This window comes from Haliotis cracherodii, unplaced genomic scaffold, assembly GCF_022045235.1.
Source record: "Haliotis cracherodii isolate W230 unplaced genomic scaffold, xgHalCrac1.p SCAF_20, whole genome shotgun sequence".
In the NCBI taxonomy this organism is placed as follows: Eukaryota; Metazoa; Mollusca; class Gastropoda; order Lepetellida; family Haliotidae; genus Haliotis; species Haliotis cracherodii.
This window is the reverse complement of record NW_027266276.1, coordinates 5,119,265-5,141,339: the sequence shown is the minus strand read 5'-3', so window position 1 is coordinate 5,141,339 and position 22,075 is coordinate 5,119,265. Positions and strand designations below refer to the sequence as shown.

The following is a 22,075-nucleotide window of genomic DNA, read 5'->3' as shown; positions in this document are numbered from 1 at the left end:
TGTGACGTCAGATTGTGTTGATCTACCAACAACTAGCCTGCCTGGTCCATGCATATTCAATACACTGTCAGACCGCCTTGTTTTTATTGGACTTGTTGGCAGCGGCTGAACACAACAAAGAAAACAACGTGTCTCAGGAAACTACTCAGAGACCATGTCGACCAGTAGCGGGTTATCGTCAGTTCCTCGTTTAATATCAGTTTATCGATATGCACTTACTGGGGTAAGGATCGAGGTATTGAACATTGATAATATCCTGGTAGTGGCATATAGAATAAAAATGATATTTCCCGGCTGTGGCCTAAAGAAAGACTTAGGTTATTTTGTACAGGCAGATAGAAAAACTGATATTATCCTGGCAATGGCAAAGTCGAAAACTGATATTACCCTGGTTGTAACTCATATCACCCTGTTAGTGGCATATAGAAAAGCTTATAATATAGGTGAGTGATTATGGTTTTACGCCGCTTTTAGCAATATTCCACCAATATCACGGTCGGGGACACCAGAAATGGGCTTCACACAGTTTACCCATGTCGGGAATCGAACCCGGGTCTTCGGCGTGACGAGCGAACGCTTTTACCACCAGGCTACTCCACCGCCCCGATATTATAGGTGGCGCATGGAAAGAATGGATGACTGACTGACTGACTGATAAATATTCTTGCATAATGGAAATTAAAACAAATTTCAGTTAAAAAGCATTGAAAATAACCTTTTAAAAAACATACAGGGGCGTTTCTTTAGCGGTTCTCCAAAGACCCTCGCTCTATTACCTCCCTTTGTATGACGGAAGTTCAGATTTCCATAGTGACGACGGCCATGTTGAGTGCTTTGACGTGAAGTTGTTCTGTCAAATATTCCTTTATTTTGCGACGATTGTTTTCTTTGTTGCCGTCTGTCAATGTGCGTTGTCTGCATTTAAAAGTAAACAATGAGCGCCGATACAGTCAACAGGTAACTGATTTTCTCTGAATGATTTTGAGTGACGTTTGTTTGACATATGGATGTTCGGAAAGCTGCTGTAAGTATTCAGTGGCGTAGATGTCATTGAATAACAATGACAGTGTCACAGGGTTTCAGATAGGTTTAGTTTCTAGGACACTGGCTTATTGTCATTCAAAAGTTCCAGTAGATTTTGATTTTTGTCCTATTTATTTCGTGGTATAGAAGAACGTACTTTGAACGTAATTTGATCATGTAATCCTATTGCCAATTGTTTCCAATAACACCACTGTATCAGTGTTGACAGAGACCATATATCGGTATATGTATCGATTTTTACATAATATGGATCTGGAAATTTATGTCATGATATGCCCTCCTACCCTCACTGTGCTGATAGATCCATAAACATTAATGTCTTTACCATATCTATATTATCACCATGTGCAAGTGCCATGTATATTATCACCAGATCTTGCTTTGATCGATGCTCATGGTATCAGTCACTGAATTGTTTGTCCAGACTTGATTATTTACAGACTGTCATGTAGCTGGAATATTGCCAAGTGCGCCATAAAACAACAAACAAACAAATATCTCCATCTGCAGGCTTCATGGCAGTATATTAAGTATTACGCATCAATAATCAGTTGCCAAAAGTGGTCAGTCATGTTTTGTTCTTTTATAGAAACTCAGATCACACTTCTACCATAGTCTCTGATTATTAGGTAACTGAGTCAATATGCCTCACGTTTTCTTAGTAACAACAGAAGCCTTTGCCGGATTAATTATCAAAATATTTGTATCCAGAAAAATGTCATATCATCTGTTGAGCAGTAAACACTGAATAGACTGCAATCCTATTATAGTCAGATCTCCATACAAGGTCATATTTCCTCTAATATTTTACACAGATGTGATTATAAAGATGCCAATTCCCCATAAACACCTAACGGTAGTAAGTAGAGGAATTGCTTTCAGACAAGCTAGGTTTTGTTTGGAAGGACAAGAAAGAGGGTGTATGACTTCAAGTGACATCTTCAGCTAGTTCTTGATTGATGTTTCAGTGTCTGTATTTATTCGTCTCTGTTACAGTACCCCAAGTGGTGTGGTGTCGGATGTTTCAAATTCAGTGGATGCAGGAGTGGTGCCAAAAGCAAGTGCTAATGGACTTGAATTTCTGCAAAGCATCGGTATGTTACTGTTGCATGAAGTAGGGAAAATAACAAACATCAGATTTGAGTTACCTTTATGGCCTAACAGCAGGCTCATAAGTCGTTCGTCTTGATAACACCAGCAGTCCATACTGTGGAGTACACTAACACACAGTCAGGTGATACACGGTGACAACCGATCCAATCTCATTAAAATCAGACCTTGGTTTTCGCTACCGCTACACATAGATCTGAGGACATCCAATTACGGTCTCGTTGGAACGACCACATCAATAAAGTGACAGTCGGAATGTGATTTCTGATCATGCAACCTTGAAAGATTTAACACAGGGTATTCTGACCGACAGTTACAGGCTTTATGACTGAATACATAAGGTTTGTTTGTTCTGTTTTAAAAATTTTAAGCGAGCATTTGTCAAAGTATGTTTCAAAGCGTAGTAGCCAGTTTGAATTTGTAACCTTAAACTCAAAAAAGCTGCCTTCTGGTTAGCTAATTGTTGAATTCTTGTCAATCATCCCATAGGTCAGGCAAAAGTTGCAAAAGGTCAGTCTGACGTGACCCGTAATGGGTTGTCCTCAGATCTTTTTTTAGTGGTAGCGAGAACTAAGATCTTATGTCAATGAAATTGCAACCTTCGTTTTTTTGCAACTTGGGCATTTGTGTTTACACAAACAATGTCAACTTGTGGCAGGTGTGACACTAGTCATAACATGAGGTTGACGCATGTCATAACAAGTTCCAGACACAACAATAAGTTAGATGTGATGGCTTCATTCACCTAAGGGTAGTCACAATCATAGATTCTCTCAAACATGAACAACGCGTTGTAATAAAGCTCCTTTCCAAGGAGGGATACAAAGCAAAAGAAATCCATGATCTCATGTGTAGAGTGATGGGTAAGGATGTTCCTGACCATTCCACAGTTTGCCATTGGTCTCTACAGTTTAAAAGGGGTAGGGAGTCCATAGATGATGACCCAAGGTCAGGCAGACCTTAAGATGGCACCCAACTGGAAACCATTGCTGCTATAGAAAGAAGAATTTTGTCATACCGACGAGTGAAAGTATCTGAAGTTTATAGGGAATTCCAAATATCGGTTGTTACTGTTGTAACCATTATTCATGAGCATCTTGGTATGTCCAAGGTACCTGCAAGATGGGTACCTAGAAACCTCAGAGCTCAAGATCGCCATCAGAGAACTGAAAGTTGTCGAGCCCTCCTGGATCTCTTTACTGATGATGAAGCCGGATTTCTTTCTCGTCTAGTGACAGGTTATGAAACATGGATCCACCATAGGGACCCAGAAACTTAAGTGGAATCCATGCAATGGAAGCACCCCAATTCTCCACATCCGAGGAAGTTTCACACCCGACCATCGGCTGGCAAGGCAATGGCCGCCATATTTTGGGATGCAAGAGGCATATTACTGATTGATTACATGCCACCAAAAACTACAATCAATGGACAGTACTGTGCTAATGTAATGAAAGAATTGCGAAAATCTATTCGCCAGAAACGCCGTGGGATGGTAACACGTGGTATTCTACTTTTGCATGACAACGCTCCGGTTCACAAGTTGAGAATCGAACATGCCGCCATATGTGAATGTGGATTCGAACAGTTAAATCACCCACCCTACAGCCCAGACTTAGCCCCCAGTAACTATTTCCTGTTCCCACAAATGAAATCTGCCCTACGTGGAAGACGCTTCCAGGATGACGAGGACATAAAGGCTGCCACAGAGGCGTGGTTAGAGGGCCAATCTGCGGATTTCTATGAAAGTGGTATTAAAAGCTTGAAGTACAAATGGAATAAGTGTATTGAGGTGAATGGAGATTATATTGAAAAATAAAAGTGCAAAAGATATTCTGCGATTTGGTCTTATATTGAAGTTGTAAAACTTATTGAACGCCCCTCGTATCTACATTCTAGCAACTTCCCAAAGCAAGGGAGTTAACTGACTTTAAAAGTCCACTTTCCACCCTTGAAGAACTAGGCTGGAATTATGGAGTTATATTTTGGCTGGACTAACGAATCTATACATAATACAATCAAAATCCCGTAATGATATCGACATCGGGTTCATAAACAACATGGCAAAGTTCTACCATGCCAAATTCGTTCGATTCCAGGATTTGCAGAGCATGTGTCAATTGGGCATCATAACATGTTTTCTAAATCTTTTCATGTTTTTAATCAAGGTGCTTAAGTGATATGATGCACTTTGCAAGGTAAAACCTGTTTGTGATAATAAAGAGCTTTATTATCGATGTGATTGTCTTGACTGGGCGCCGCTATTTTATTTTGCTTGAAGCAAATGCAAGTGGTATTAGAGGTGGAATCTGATTGGTCAGTTGGGTGGATATAGAAGGGACATAACTCGTAATAGCCACTGATGGCTCTACGATCAAGCCCAGAAATTCCAGCCTAGTTCGGCAAGGGTGGAAACTGGACTTAAAATTTTAAAGTCAGTTAACTTAACTCCCTTGCCTATGTATATTTAGAAATGATGTATGTGCATCTCTATGTCTTTCTCCCCTCTATATTTCATGCCCTTTACGCCCTAGCCATGTGGGTTTGCAAGGGCAAAATATCAAAACATGGCTTTTCTCGGTGTGGTGTGGTGTGGTGTGGTGTGGTGTGGTGTGGTGTGGTGTGGTGTGGTGTGGTGTGGTGTGGTGTGGTGTGGTGTGGTGTGGTGTGGTGTGTGTGTGTGTGTGTGTGTGTGTGTGAAAAACATCATGTCAATGTAAAACTTGAGTTTATTTAAAAACGTAAGTACATTTTGGGAGCCGTGTGTTTCCGCTTGCTATAATGCTAGTGGTATGTTTAAAGGTGTAATATCGAGGAAATGCTAGCGCAATAGCGAGGGACGACTGTATGATCATGATGATGTGGTTTCTGTTCATGCCAGATGGGGAAACCGACTTCAAGTACCTGCTGTTTGATGACAACCTAGTCACAGTGTCGGACACGGGGAAGGAGCTGGGAGAGTTCACAGTGACAGTCGAGCCCACCAAGTACAAGTCCCACGAACTGTTCTTGATACACGCCAACAGTCACGGGGCCATTGATGGCGTGCCTTGTGGTACCTCCATCACATGCTACGTCACCAAGCAGCTTGAAACCATCGAACAGCAGCATCACGAATACGTCAAGGTAGGCGTAGGTGATGGGACTTTGAAACCAGTAATATGTCAGTAACACAGGCTTTACAGAAGTATTGAAGGGTTCTCTGTGGAAGTTGGGCTGATAGGGTTGGCAAAAGCTAAACCAATTTCATCTCACTACACTGAAGGTCAAGTCTTTACATTGACTGTTTTGACACCTCCCCTGAAACTGCAAGTGCTATAGACCTGACACTTTGTATAAATGATCTCAGCTGTGGTGACTCATAAATCTGCTCCCTAAACTCTGGTGTGATTATAAACAAGGCCATCATTTCTTCATTATTCAGTTGGCATTTGGTGGCTCTATTTTGTAATACTCTGCTTCTTTTCTTTAAAAAGTGGAAAGAACGATTGCAATATTTTTTTTCCACTGACCCATGTGGACAAGACCAATAATTTTTAACTTACCCTGCATTACTCCTCAATGCATTGACTGCCTACTTTTGACAGATACGGAGCTGCAAGTCTGATGATGAAAAGAGGTTTACTAATTTCTGATTTGGCCCTTTTGCTTCCTCAATAAGTCAGTGCCATTATCCAATAAGGCTAGACTTTGTAAAAGAGCTGACTCGACAGAATGTGTACAAACTGAGTTACAAACTAGGGTGCAGCAATGCAACACAGAATCATTTTCAGTTTACTTCTCTGGGGTAGAAACTAACGGTTTTTGTCCACTAGTCCTTATGATGATAACATAGTCCTTAGGATACCTTTACTATTGGGCAGTTTGGTAAGGACTACAGGACTAGTGCCAATTTCTAACGCTGCCAGTGAAGTTCTTGAAGAACTTCAAAACAAATGTGTCACTTTTTCTTTCTTCACCTGAAATTTCACAAAAATGGTAGAAAACTACGAAATAAAGGAAATCCTATTTTAAGAACAATAATTGATTGTCCAGCAAGAACCATGATATGGAGAGGAAATACATACAAGGGTTAGAGCCTTGTGTCTTGGTCTGGTCACATGTACTGTATGTCTTATCTTTCAGCTGGAAAATTGTCCATTAGACAGAAAGACATTCATTGTCCGTCAGGAAGACGGATATGTTGTGAATCGAGTCATCACACAGGGGGAGGTAAGTCGCTGTTTACAACCAGCAATCGAAACTAATCTTTTTCGTCCACTAGTCCTTATAATGGTAACATGGCAAAAACCTTAAAAATGGCAAATGTCAATTAGTGCTTATAATACTCAGCTATTGGGCAGTTTGGCAAGGACTACAGTACTAGTGCCAATTTCTAACACTTACAACTGATGACTGTTTAAAGTGTTTGTCCAGCTGGGGTGAAACAGTATGGCAAAAAGTATCCAATCCAGATAAATAATGAACTCACAATGCCATTTAGAAAGTGGTCAAATGTAACAAATGTTATGTTTGGGACAACACTTTCTTTGTAAAGTACAGAACCCACACTAGACATGCTAGAAGAGTTGGGCACCTAATCAAAAAAAAAAGTACGAGAATCTATACTTTACAAAGAAAGTGTTATCCCAAATGTAACATTTATTACAGATAAATAATGTTGTGATATTAACTATCAGGATACAAACAAAATATTATATATTCTTAAAAATGAAATCATCATTGAGTCATAGGGACCACCTGCATGTGGAGTTGATAGAGCATCCGGCCAGAGAGCAAAAGATCAGCTGTTCGAATTCTGTCCGCGTTATGCCAAAATACGTTCAAAGATTGTACATGATGGGGATTAGACAAGGACTGGTCGGCTCAGTATACTGTGTCTTAGTATACTTAGTTCTCGCTACCGCTAAACAAAGATCTGAGGACATCCCATTACGGGTCACATCAGAACAACCTTTCATCCGGCCAATCAGAGCGTCGCCTACCAGATCATGAACATGACAGTCTAAATGTGTTTTCTAATCATGGAACCTTCTAAAATTTAATGTGGGGTATTCCGAATGACAGATACAGGCTTTATGACTGAATCCATACAATCTAGGCCATCTATAAGCCATTCCAGAATGTCAAGAATTTGTCAAAATATGTTTCAAAACGTAGTTGCCAGTTTGAAACTAGTGCTGTAAATCACGGGAAAGCTGCTTTCTGATTGGCTAATGTCGACTTCTTGTCAGTCATTCCTTTGGTCGGTCATCATGGTGTGATGTATTACTGACTGCAATGTTAAGAAGAATTAACTCGTCTATTCTTCAACAAGACCTGCGGGTCAGACATGCCTGGAGCAGTCATTGAATGTAGGTTGTGGATGTTGGTTGTTCAACATTAACATGTGGAAAATGTAACTTTTACAGGATGTTCAAAGAACGGCCAAAACAATCCCGCTGGATGCAATGCAGGGCTTTATTTCTGAAGGTAAGACCCCCATGATGGTGAGACATGGGTACTGGTTACCGTATTCACCTTATTAATTTCCAGTTTCCAATAAGTGCCCCCTGACCAACTTATAGACCAATCTAAGTAATCTTCAAAACTGCCCCTAATGAAGACCAAAACGATCTATTTGACAGTCCATATTTTCTTGTGTATATTACAGATGCTGTTTTACATGGAAGGTGATATAGAAATGCCTATATAATTGCCTAGTAACTGTTTACAGTTTCATCAACATTTGAGCTAAGTTTGTTCACAGCTGCTCGAACACTGAAACAAGTTTTGCCAGTACTCGTGTGTAGTGGTAAATGTCTCAGACCTGCATCACTTCGGGCTTTTCTCCGACGTCAAACTGACATTATTGTTGAAAGTGGCATTTAACCAAACTCACTCACTAAAAGCACATGCCTATGGTTGCTTGTCCCAGCTTGTGATGCAGCTGTAGCTGGCAAATGGGTAACATGAAGTCGCTCCCCGGCCATCCACCAACACATGCACGCACCCCCACCCACCCCTACACTCACCTACCCACCTTGCTCACTCACTCACTCACTCACTCACTCACTCACTCACTCACTCACTCACTCACTCACTCACTCACTCACTCACGCACTCACTCACTGTTGACATTGCAGGGTCCAACCTGCTGCTCCACCGGCTGCTGATAGAGAAGACTCTCCCTGATGATATGCAGCTGCTGTCCTTTGACTCGGATGCCAACCTGAGCGTGGCGGTGTATGTGAGTACTGTTCTCAATCTCAGGCTTATTCTTACTCTTTGTAGCCCAAGTCAGGTAAACTTGGTTCTGGTCTAGTAAGGTCAGCTTATGCTTGTTAATGACATGAAACTATAAATGGAAAACTTGTTTATTTTTTGTAACAACATTTAAGGGAGCTACTTCCTGCCATTCATCACTCACAACATTTCAGGGAGCTATAAGTCTCGTGGTTAAAGCGTTCACTCCTCACGCTGAAGACCCGAGTTTAATTCCCAACATGGGTACAATGTGTGAAGCTCATGAAGTCCCCTGCCGTGATATTGCTGGAATATTGCTAAAAGCGGTGGTAAACCAAACTCACTCACTCAGGGATCCACTTCCTGTCCCTTCATCACTCACAAAGTTTCATGTACTTCATTTCCTTACTGTGTGTGTGTTTTGAAGTGTGACCCACTACAGTAACACGGCAGACAACAACATTACAAACAACAACACTATTGACAACACTCATTCCTGCTTCTGTTGTAGAAACACCTGGAGGAGAGATCCCAGAATGTGGAGGGTCTGGATATGAGAGTGTTTGGAATAGAGAGAACCATCATCTCCACGACAGATCTACCCACAACATGGCAGTCATACTTTTCAGGAGACTGGTGAGCTTGATAGTCTTAGAGGTGATACCAGGGGCACAGGGGCACGATAGTCTTACTGTTCATACTAGGGGCACGATAGTCTTACTGTTGATACGAGAGTCACGATAGTCTTACTGTTGATACTAGGGGCACAGGGGCACGATAGTATTACTGTTGATACCAGGGGCACGATAGTCTTACTGTTGATACTAGGGGCACGATAGTCTTACTGTTGATACGAGGGGCATGATAGTCTTACTGTTGATACGAGGGGCACTGTGGCACGATAGTATTACTGTTGATACCAGGGGCACGATAGTCTTACTGTTGATACTAGGGGCACGATAATCTTACTGTTGATACGAGGGGCACGATAGTCTTACTGTTGATACAAGGGGCACGATAGTCTGACAGTTGATACTAGAGGCACAGGGGCACGACAGTTTTAACTGTTGATACTAGGGACACGGGGGCTTGATAGTCTTAACAGTTGATACTAGGGGCACAGGGGCACGATAATCTTAACAGTTGATACTAGGGGCACAAGAGTACGATAGTCTTCCTGTTGATACTAGGGGCACAGGGGCACGATAGTCTTAACAGTTGATACCAGGGGAACAATAATCTTAATTGTTGATACGAGGGGCACAGGGGCACGATAGTCTTACTGTTGATACTAGGGGCACAGGAGTACGATAGTCTTCCTGTTGATTCTAGGGGCACAGGGGCACGATAGTCTTAACAGTTGATACCATGGGCACAGTGAGTCTGATAGTCTTAACAGTTAATACTAGGGGCACAGTGAGTTTGATAGTCTTAAAGGGACAGGACGTCGACCGATCTATTGCTTTGTTTGCAAACAACCCTGATAACCACGAGCTTTTTTGGCTCTGCTCGTTTTATTCAGCAACTGAATGTTTTGCTCCGGTGACCACACCGTGGATGCAGGCTGTGTGGATCAATATTGTTTGAGAATTGAATCAGGCATGTGACATCACACATGGAAATGATTTCATGCATGATATTAAGAACAAACAGAACCGTTGACGTACTGTCCCTAAACAGCTGATCCCAGGGGCACACGTGGCACAGTTGTCTAAGGTTCCTGGAATTGGTAGAGGTGTATGATATGGATCTGAAGTTCCAGGTCATTGTGGAAGTTTGTTGATGATGAACACGTTTCTCTTTTCAGTCACTTGACGAATCGAGTGCAAGTGGGGTCACCGGTCACGATGAAACTAGCTGAGATACCTGCTGCCATAGAGAGAGGTAGGAAGCAGCTGTGTGACATTCTCTGGACATTCCGTGGACTACTGGGTACAGTAGGAAGGAACTCCTGTAACTCACATGGACATTAGATCATGACATACTATAAGTCGAAGGCTTGTCCCTCGGGGAATATGGTTTGATGTACCTTCTGTGTACCCAAGTCGAGAGAACAGAGTTCCAGACAAGCTGTGTATCTGCGTAAAATACGCATCAGAAATGCAGAAATATGCAGTAAAATAAAATCCAAGCGTATCAAATACGCAACGAACATTACAGATATGCTACAAAAATAAAACTTGTGCGTATCATCAAAATACTGTGAAGTAATTCTGCGTATTCGATTAGCAAATCTGCAACTTATTTTGAAATTATAAACGGGCATTCCGTCAACCTTGCCAAACTCCACGATGACAGTTACATCATGATCATTTGCCATCACACTTTCTTGTGGAAGTATCGTGGTATTTTTGAGTCCTATAAAGCTCTCGAACCCACACAACACCAGTTTGCAGGGACTAGATGAATAGTGTTTTTAAATATTTAACTTAAATACCCACATGTGTAAAAACTAGTGGGTAACAGAAATTTGAATACCCAGATAGAATTACTGATACCCAATGATTTTAAAATGCATGGGTAAAATACCCACAACACCAAAAGCTTTTCTGGAGCTCTGATAAAATTTACTTTACTGCCATGTTGATCATTTACCAAAGTTTGAAAACAAACAGAGATGGTGATGAGTCCCAAATTTGTTTATTGAGACCCTGTGCCTCTGGTATAGCTTAAGTCAGGGTAAAAATACATCATGTGATGCCGTTCTGCTGTAAGGAGCTTGAATTGGGGAATTATGGAATTGCAGAGGTGGACCGAGAATAGCAAATTGACTGTTGCCATGACACCAGGTTATAGTTCTTCCACCGTACACTGTGGGGAACATGGAAAGTTTTGAAAACATCAATGACCAATAACATTTGAGTGTTTTACATGCAAGGTGAGATAAGTATATTTGTCTGGTTCTACAGATGAGGAGCCTCCAAAACCAACATTCGAGAAGCAGCAACTCAACTGGGAGGAAGACATGCAGCTGTATTCCAGATTTTTAGACAGAAAGGTTTGTGTCCAGCAGTTGTGTGTGTTTGTTGTTGATTCAAGCTACACTCCATTATTCCAGCTATGTGAAGGTGACCTGTAAATAATCGATTCGGGACCAAACTGATCTTTAATTATATGGTGCCATTGTATTACTGCAAGGCCAGTTTACTATCGGAAATGTTGAACCACAGGTTGAAGATTTGAAGGGATTTTTTTACAAAGACTTTGAGCTGGTGAAAGCCGAATTCTATGTAAAGCACCGAACCCATTTTGAGAAAATAATTCTCTTGGGAGGTTCCCCGTAAACCCACATTGAGAAAATTACCTGGGAAGAATGAGGACCAGTGTCTGTTACCTTGTATATGTCTATGTATATATTACAGATGATGATGATGATGATGATGATGATGATGTTTTTCAGGAGGAGTTGAAGGGAGACCATGCTGTTTACATGAGGCATCACCCAGAGTTGAAGGCGCTACTTGCTGATTTTCTGCAGTTCTTGTTGCTACGGAAACCAGACGATGTGTTATCATTTGCAGCGGAGTACTTTGCTGCCTTCTCCAACACAATGCCATCATCGTCTCCATACATGGCGTCCAGTACATCCACACCCTTTCCTGCTAGTCGAACAAATACTGGCATCGAGAAATTGCGGACACCCACCCGATAATGAAATAGTTTTAGAAGTCCTGGAATGTAACAGCAACTTTGGATCTGGGGCTTGTTCCACAAAGCTGTTGCAGCACTCTGACAGTCGGCAGTCAGAATTTAGGTATGGAGATCGGAGTCTTAGCGCTAAGATGGCTTTGTGGACAGGACTGAGAGCATCATCATGACAGGTCACGCTTCATCTTGTTTTGCCCCCGGGATGGTTCATGTAGTCTGTTCCTTCAGTTTGACAGTTTTAATTCCCCACTTCACGTCCTGTGTCCATCTTCCCGAGGCAAGGGGGTTAACTTGGGTGGAAACTTGACTTTTATAGTCAGGTAATTCTCTTGCCTCACTTGATGTCTTGTGTCATGCCTTTTAACTTTTTGTTATTGCTCAATTGCCATTTTGATGCTGTGACGGTTGCAGGTTTCCATAGCAATGGTGACATCTTTCAGTATTCACACCTACCCGTGAAGATCCCAGTTAGAATGGGAATGTCTTCAGCAACCTGTGCTTGTCGTAAAAAGCGACTAATGGAATCGGGTGGTCAGGCTCACTGAATTGCTTGATGCATGTCATAGTATCCCAATTGCATGGATCGATGTCCAAGATGTTAATCACAGAATTGTCTGGTCCAGACTCAAATATGGACAAAGTGCTGTCATATAGCTGGAATATGGCTCAGTGTGGCATCGAACAACAAACAAACAAACAAACAAACAAACAGTATTCACACCTGGACTTCCAAGATGATGACTGTAGGCCAGCTTCATGTGCAAGTCAAACCACTTTGTACAGCTACTGTGAAACCACGGACTGCTTTATAGAATCTACGTCAATTGGTGTTTTCCCATTGTTTCTGGTTTATCGGCTGTGACGTATCTCAGGAAGAAAAGTTGAATGTCTGCTAGCTTTTGTTTACAGTGACTAGCCTATGAAGGACAACACCCTGTAAATATAAATGTCAATGCTAGAGATTAACCAGCCTAGGTTTAATGCCGGAACAGATTCCACTTGGCACAAAGGGCAAATAACTGTGGAAATTATATGAATGGACCACTGAAAATCAAGGATGACATCAATTTTTACATTACTCAGGAGTACCATGATTCACTGTACTTGGTGATAAGAGGGTTCTGTGCCATGACATCAGTATAGTGATGTCCTGTATTAATACAGAACAATACAAAAAGAGCGAAATGTAAAATTGTGTAAAAATAGTAAACTAATTACTGCCGTCATTTCAAATGTATTAAAGGGTTTTGTTGGTCTTCTGTTCATTCCCTCTGATGATAGGCTTCGTCTCCCCGCAAGGTGTCACGATGTCCTTTATTGTAGTGTGTATTGTGACAATCGACACGTATCACATCGCAACAATGTGGTTACAGCCCCAATAGGCTTCGTCTCCCCGCAAGGTGTCACGATGTCCTTTATTGTAGTGTGTATTGTGACAATCGACACGTATCACATCGCAACAATGTGGTTACAGCCCCAATAGGCTTCGTCTCCCCGCAAGGTGTCACGATGTCCTTTATTGTAGTGTGTATTGTGACAATCGACACGTATCACATCGCAACAATGTGGTTACAGCCCCAATAGGCTTCGTCTCCCCGCAAGGTGTCACGATGTCCTTTATTGTAGTGTGTATTGTGACAATCGACATGTATCACATCGCAACAGCGTGGTTACAGCCCCAATAGGCTTTCTATTACGATGAAAGTACTTATGATAGCATGACAGTTTTATCCAAGCTTTGATTTGTTCATGTCTATGGGTTAGGACTATTCAGGAAGCACACAGTCAACCTTGTTAAGACGCTGCTACTTTCGTACTAAAGCCTATGGCACACACAAGTAGCCACAGCGGATGACTAGCCCATTAAATGGCAAATGAATGGTTAGAATCTCATGCTTCTTGGACCCTGGTATCAGTATGGCATCGCATGACGGGGGGACAGTATTCTTGGTTTTAACATTCAGTATTATGTCAGAATATTCCAGTTGTTGTAAATATTTTTCCTGGGGATGCTGTTTTTTATATATACTTAACTCTGTCAACGATGTGTTCCTCTCAATGAAATTGGTTGTCACCAGTGGCCACACTGCGATGTGAAGCTGGCTGAGAGGACTGTGTGTGACCCTGTGTGTGACTCTGTGTGTGACACTATGGTGTGTCGCTGTGGTGTGACCCCATGGTTTGTCGCTGTGGTGTGACCCCCATGTTGTGTCACTGTGGTGTGACCCCATGGTGTGTCGCTGTGGTGTGACCCCATGGTGTGTCGCTGTGGTGTGACCCCATGGTTTGTCGCTGTGGTGTGACCCCATGGTTTGTCGCTGTGGTGTGACCCCATGGTTTGTCGCTGTGGTGTGACCCCATGGTTTGTCGCTGTGGTGTGACCCCATGGTTTGTCGCTGTGGTGTGACCCCATGTTGTGTCACTGTGGTGTGACCCCATGGTTTGTCGCTGTGGTGTGACCCCATGGTTTGTCGCTGTGGTGTGACCCCATGGTTTGTCGCTGTGGTGTGACCCCATGGTGTGTCGCTGTGGTGTGACCCCATGGTTTGTCGCTGTGGTGTGACCCCATGTTGTGTCACTGTGGTGTGACCCCATGGTTTGTCGCTGTGGTGTGACCCCATGGTTTGTCGCTGTGGTGTGACCCCATGGTGTGTCGCTGTGGTGTGACCCCATGGTGTGTCACTGTGGTGTGACCCCATGGTGTATTGCTGTGGTGTGACACCATGGTGTGATCCTATGGTGTGTCGCTGTGGTGTGTCACTGTGGTGTGACCCTATGGTGTGTCGCTGTGGTGTGACCCATGGTGTGTTGCTGTGGTGTGACCCCATGGTGTGTCTCTGTGGTGTGACCCTGTGGTGTGTCGCTGTGGTGACCCCATGGTGTGTAGCTGTGGTGTGACCCTATGGTGTGTCGCTGTGGTGTGTCTGTGGTGTGACCCCATGGTGTGTCACTGTGGTGTGACCCCATGGTGTGTCGCTGTGATGTGACCCCATGGTGTGTCGCTGTGATGTGACCCCATGGTGTGTCGCTGTGGTGTGACACCATGGTGTGTCACTGTGGTGTGACCCTATGGTGTGTCCCCATGGTGTGACCCTATGGTGTGTCGCTGTGGTGTGACCCCATGGTGTGACCCTATGGTGTGACCCCATGGTGTGTCGCTGTGGTGTGTCACTGGGGTGTGACCCCATGGTGTGTCGCTGTGGTGTGACCCATGGTGTGTTGCTGTGGTGTGACCCTATGGTGTGACCCCATGGTTTGTCTCTGTGGTGTGACCCTGTGGTGACCCCATGGTGTGTCGCTGTGGTGTGACCCTATGGTGTGTCGCTGTGGTGTGACACCATGGTGTGTCGCTGTGGTGTGACAGTATGGTGTGTCGCTGTGGTGTGACCCTATGGTGTGTCGCTGTGGTGTGACCCTATGGTGTGTCGCTGTGGTGTGACCCCATGGTGTGTCGCTGTGGTGTGACAGTATGGTGTGTCGCTGTGGTGTGACCCTATGGTGTGTCGCTGTGGTGTGACCCCATTGTGTGTCGCTGTGGTGTGACCCCATGGTGTGTCGCTGTGGTGTGACCCCATGGTGTGTCGCTGTGGTGTGACCCTATGGTGTGTCGCTGTGGTGTGACCCCATGGTGTGTCGCTGTGGTGTGACCCTATGGTGTGTCGCTGTGGTGTGACCCTATGGTGTGTCGCTGTGGTGTGACCCTATGGTGTGTCACTGTGGTGTGACCCTATGGTGTGTCACTGTGGTGTGACCCTATGGTGTGTCGCTGTGGTGTGACCCTATGGTGTGTCGCTGTGGTGTGACCCTATGGTGTGTCACTGTGGTGTGACCCTATGGTGTGTCGCTGTGGTGTGACCCTATGGTGTGTCACTGTGGTGTGACCCTATGGTGTGTCGCTGTGGTGTGACCCTATGGTGTGTCGCTGTGGTGTGACCCTATGGTGTGTCACTGTGGTGTGACCCTATGGTGTGACCCTATGGTGTGAGCCCATGGTGTGTCGCTATGGTGTGAGCCCATGGTGTGTCGCTGTGGTGTGACCCTATGGTGTGTCACTGTGGTGTGACCCTATGGTGTGACCCCATGGTGTGTCGCTATGGTGTGACCCTATGGTGTGACCCCATGGTGTGTCGCTGTGGTGTGTCTCTGTGGTGTGACCCTATGCGATCAGGCTGAACTGCACTGTGACAAAACAGCATTTAAAGTGCCTGAGAAAACAGCACCAATTGTTATTCAGTTTGTATTTAAGTTTTCACCAGGTCAAGGTGACATTTTCACTAGGTGCCATTTTGAGGCAGTGCCTTTTCAGTTTAAACCAACCCCTACATGTAGATCTGTGATAGCACTCAGCGATTGGGAACGGAACACTCAGTACCAGGATGTAGTGTGACAAGTTACTGTCCTTGAAGACTTTTATAATAAGTATGACTCAGTATGGGGAGGATACATGGTACACAGAGTGTTTCAACTTGACAGCTGATGTCAACCTGTAAACCACCTGTCAATCAAGTGTTACCTGTACACTGTCAACCACCTCTCAGTCAAGAGTAACCTGTACACTGTCAACCAAGTGTTACCCGTACACCTGTCAATCAAGTGTTACCTGTACACTGTCAACCACCTCTCAGTCAAGTGTAACCTGTACACTGTCAACCAAGTGTTACCCGTACACCTGTCAATCAAGTGTTACCTGTACACTGTCAACCACCTCTCAGTCAAGTGTAACCTGTACACTGTCAACCAAGTGTTACCTGTACACCTGTCAATCAAGTGTTACCTGTACACCTGTCAATCAAGTGTTACCTGTACACTGTCAACCACCTCTCAGTCAAGTGTAACCTGTACACTGTCAACCAAGTGTTACCCGTACACCTGTCAATCAAGTGTTACCTGTACACTGTCAACCACCTCTCAGTCAAGTGTAACCTGTACACTGTCAACCAAGTGTTACCTGTACACCTGTCAATCAAGTGTTACCTGTACACCTGTCAATCAAGTGTTACCTGTACACTGTCAACCACCTCTCAGTCAAGTGTTACCTGTACACCTGTCAATCAAGTGTTACCTGTACACTGTCAACCACCTCTCAGTCAAGTGTTTCCTGTACACCTGTCAATCAAGTGTTACCTGTACACCTGTCAATCAAGTGTTACCTGTACTGTCAACCACCTCTCAGTCAAGTGTTACCTGTACACTGTCAACCACCTCTCAGTCAAGTGTTACCTGTACACCTATCAATTAAGTGTTACCCGTACACCTGTCAATCAAGTGTTACCTGTACACTGTCAACCACCTCTCAGTCAAGTGTTACCTGTACACCTGTCAATCAAGTGTTACTTGTACACCTGTCAATCAAGTGTTACCTGTACACCTGTCAATCAAGTGTTACTTGTACACTGTCAACCAAGTGTTACCTGTACACCTGTCAATCAAGTGTTACTTGTACACCTGTCAACCACCTGTTAATCAAGTGTTACCTGTACACTGTCAACCAAGTGTTACCTGTAAACCTGTCAATCAAGTGTTACCTGTACATCAATCAAGCCTTTGTATATAGTCCATTTCATCTTGTTGTGAAATTTACACCTCCATATTTTGTACAGGTTCCTTCATCGTCAGTGCTTTGTTGAATACTGCTTAGAGTTATTTAATTACCGAGTTCTGCTGATTTTGTTAGATGTATATTTGAGATTGAATCAGACAAGCTCATTACTCAGAAAATGATTAATCTGGGGTAAATTTTATTAAAAATATATTTTCAAGTGTCTAGTATTTAAACATTTGATGTTAGTTCCCTCCCACAGTTTGTACCAGTTGTTTATCAACACAGCCTGGAAGACAGCCTAAGATCTGACAAGATGGTATGGATCATTAGCCCCAGTAAGTAGGGGCATGTACCTCACCAAGTGGAAGTCCCATCAAAATTGCTGAATTGTTTGATGGACATTATGTAGAAGTTGACGGATGACAAAGTAGACACAATTAATGGATTACAACTTCTTTTATGCTGTAAAGGCAACATTTGGGTAAAGATCCTTATACCGTTGTCAAGCAAGACTGGAAATTGCTGAAGTTGCTAAAAACCTACTTTTTTAAGGATGTTGACTCAGTCAGGATGACCTCGTGAAAGTGTGGGTTTTCAATTCTAGCTGCAAAACCCAGCTTTTTGCATACTTGGCCAATCACTGAAGCTTGCATAGAAGGACATTTAATACTCTGTACGACTGTCACTTGACTTACTCCCAGCCAGTCAATCTGGGACATCTGGGAGCTGATACATCCACAGAGTCTGATTAGGTAGCATCAATTACAGGAAGGGGAATCTGTCCACTCCTGGGGTCAACACACAGCAGTACAGATGACACAGGAAGAGTTATGCCCCTTGGTGTCCCTCCTGGTCTTACATCTAGGAACATATACAACAGTCGTGACACCCAGTAATTGCAGATAGATATGTTTATCTGTCACAAGATCTATGTTACCTCAGAACTGAGGCCATTCTGGACGTCAGTCGACATAGTAAACACATTGATTCTTGATGAGAACACCTCACCGAGTGGGATGTGGAAATCCGGATCCAGATTAGGTAGCATCAGTTACATGAAGATTTGGTCCTTAGTTCCCCAGTTTCTGTCTGAAGTCTGGATTAGGCAGACCTAATGGACAGGTCACTGGACCATGGTGAGGTTCTGGACGCTGCCAACTGAAGTGCTGGTTCCAGTGATGAATGTCTTTCCCCCATCCCCCCCTGGAACTGCTTCCACTTCTATCATCTGCATCTGTTTGGTTGTGCTGCTGAATTTCTACTGTCTTTATTTTTAAACATAATCATTTGCTAAAAAATAATGAGGCGTTTTGTTGTGTTAGTTTTTATTGAAGTCAAAATGAAAGTTGTCATTGAGCAAGGTTGACTTCTTCACATGATATGAATCAGTATTCTAAAATTATATTTGGAACTTTGTTTTAAGGCACAAACATCATAATAAAATACTCTCACTCTGACACAAGTATATTGTGTTTGTATGAAGATATAACAGATTTGATTGGGTTTTCTTTTATCATATTACTTTCACAACATATTTCGTGAGCAGAAATAAAATCTATTGTATGTTTTCTCAGTGATAGTTCTGTTGTTTTTTTAACAGTTTCTGATCTTTTGGTGTGAATCTTATTCATGACATTCGGAGGCACGGGTGGCCCAGTCGTCTAAGGCGCCGCGATTCGCTGTGCAGAGTCGTGTCCCTTGGGCACACCGGAAACCTATGATTGTGGGTTCGAATCCTGGTTCGCCCCGATTAGGTTTCCAGGTTTGTCAGCACCATACCATGCTCATGGGTTTCACCGAAGTGGTAAACATCTGAGACCTGCATCATTTCGGGCTCCCCTCCCACATTAAGCTGATACGCCTGATATAACAGTAACTGGAATACTGTTAAAAGCAGCGTTAAACCCAACTCACTCCCACTATTCATGACATTCACTCACATCTGTCATGTAAGTTCTCCTTCAACACCTCTCTAACTGGACAAATCACCTGTATACACATTGGTCACCACAATTCCAAACGGTTGGTTCTTAGCAACTTACGATGGTCGTAAGAGGCAACCACTTCAATCAGATGGTCAGGATGATGGCATGTCAATGTACCCAGATCACCTGGATCGTTGCTCATAATATCAATCACTGGATTGTCTGGTCCAGACTATTACTATCAGGCTGTGGTCATGTAGCTGGAATATTGCTGAGTGTGACGTTAAACAACAAACACACAGTCCTATGTAATCTCAGTCAGGACCAACATGGATCAAGTTGGATTGGTTGGTTGGTTTGTTGTTTAAAGCCACACTCAGCAATATTCCAGCTATATGACGGCGGTCTGTAAATAATCGAGTCTGGACCAGACAATCCAATGATTAATATCATGAGCATCGATCCACGCAATGACATGCATGATGACATGCATCAACCAAGACAGCGAGCCTGACCACCTGAACCGTTAGTCGCCTTTTACGACAAGCATAGTCACCTTTTACAGCAAGCATGGGTTGTTGAAGATCTATTCTACCCCGTAATCTTCACGGGTCGGATCAAGTTGGAACATACAATGTTACAGCAGTTGTGACACTTGGGAAAATATGTTACTGCTAATAGTTTGTTTTTCTATTTCTTCTTGCGATGTTCTGGTCGTTGTAAAGGGTTGCTGGAGAACCAACTACCAACTGAAGAGGTGGTATACAGAATTACATTTGGAACCAAAATGGCTGAGTTATGGCTATATTGTATTTTGCGAATATCTTGAACATTTTTAGATGTCATCAATGGTGTTAAAAATGTGAAGTTTCAGCATCTTTTGTGCTGTGGTTTCTAATCAGATGTCCACCTTGATGAGCAGAACGCTGGTCAAGAAGGCCATAACCTAGGCTCCCTTGACATTTTGTAGTAAGGCCACACATTTTTTTGTTTTTCGTTTCACAGGCCCGCCACCCCTATTGAAAAGCAGACCGCCTACGTGGTCTAGTGGTAGAGCGTCCGCGTCCGCGTCCGCGTCATACCCAAAGACGTTAAAAGACGTTAAAAGATGGTACTTGTTGTTACCCTGTCTGGCGCTCGGCATTAAAGGGCTAAAACAAGGACTGGTCGGCTCGGAGTCAGTATACTGTGTCTGAGTGAGGTATTCATGTTAAACTGCGGCATGGTGTCTCAGTGGGCTAGCACTTTAAATCGGCATCAGTCAGGACTAGTACAAGCACACACATGTGCATGCACGTCGCTATATTAGTGCAATAATCTTGGACGCGACGTTAAACCCACTTTCACCTCACCTCACCTCACCTACTGAAAAGCAGCTGGAAAAGAATAAAATAAAAATATTGATTTTATTATGTCTCTCGCTAGTATAAATAATTTACATATAAATACTACATCCTAATCACTATCAGTGATTCAAGAAGCCAGCTGCAGTATTAACTCCACGGCAGAATGACTTTCATATAAATAAATAAATAAATGCTACGTTTTTTAATATTTTTATTTCGACTGACCTTGTGTCAAAAAGCTGGAATGAATCTGTCAAATATAAAATTAGAAAAGTGGCCTAAGCTAAAAAAATTTAAGAGTGTGGTGAAACGTCTGAATGACCAAGACTGACATGGACAATGCCTGGACTAAATACACCTGGTCTGCCTCGGCCCACTGCTGCTGTCGACAACATTCACTCACCATGTCCTTCTTTCAGACATAGGACCCTTGAAGATTCCGGGGTAGAATTAGTCTTCACCAACCCATGCTTGCCGTAAAAGGTGACTATGCTTGTCGTAAAAGGCGACTAACGGGATCAGGTGGTCAGGCTCGCTGACTTGGTTGATGCATGTCATCGATCCAAATTGCGTGGATCGATGCTCATGATATCATTCACTGGACTGTCTGGTCCAGACTCGATTATTTACAGACCGCCGTCATATAGCTGGAATATTGCTGAGTGCGGCGTTAAACAACAAACCAACCAACCAAAAATCATTCAGATATAGACACGACTTACAACCGAATTCAACAAGTCAAGGTACACTCACCATATTTCCATTATTACAAGTTGGACGGTTATGGGCTGGGTGTAAGGTTTGAAATAAGAACAGGGCCTATAAGCTGGGCAAACAAACTGATGATTCACATGAATAGACAGCCGTGTCTAAAAGTAAACTGAATTCAATAAGGCCCAGGCTCTTAATAGAGGAAATATGATAATGTGCCAACATGTCAGAACATAAATGTTTGGAATCAATGTCCATATCACAGATGCTGAGTCAAAAACAATTCTAGGTCCTCGATCCACTCAGTAACTCAAGTTATTTGTGCCAATGTTTCAAGTCAGTGCTGAGAAAATTTCAGTATTTCTCGTGCACATAGTGTGAAGGCAGAAGAAGTACGGTGGATGTAATGTATATTAAAAAAGTGCTGTCATTTTGATGTTTCATTTTTTTCAATTTGAAATAATTTCAAATCAATTTCACGAGCAGCCAGTCACATGACCACGAAACTGACTTTGATTAGATTG

General features: G+C 43.1%; 1 protein-coding gene across 1 annotated transcript; it reads left to right on the top strand.

Annotated features, from left to right (window-relative positions):
* The first annotated feature begins 824 nt into the window (after window positions 1–824).
* On the top strand, window positions 825–14,168 carry LOC139470061 (ciliogenesis-associated TTC17-interacting protein-like). Its single transcript, XM_071252351.1, has 10 exons — window positions 825–957; window positions 2,041–2,138; window positions 5,036–5,280; window positions 6,280–6,366; window positions 7,566–7,626; window positions 8,280–8,383; window positions 8,891–9,015; window positions 10,187–10,263; window positions 11,289–11,377; window positions 11,780–14,168. Exons 1-10 carry the CDS (start codon window positions 935–937, stop codon window positions 12,029–12,031), a joined length of 1,161 nt encoding a protein of 386 aa, XP_071108452.1. The 5' UTR covers window positions 825–934; the 3' UTR covers window positions 12,032–14,168.
* The last annotated feature ends 7,907 nt before the right edge of the window (window positions 14,169–22,075 follow it).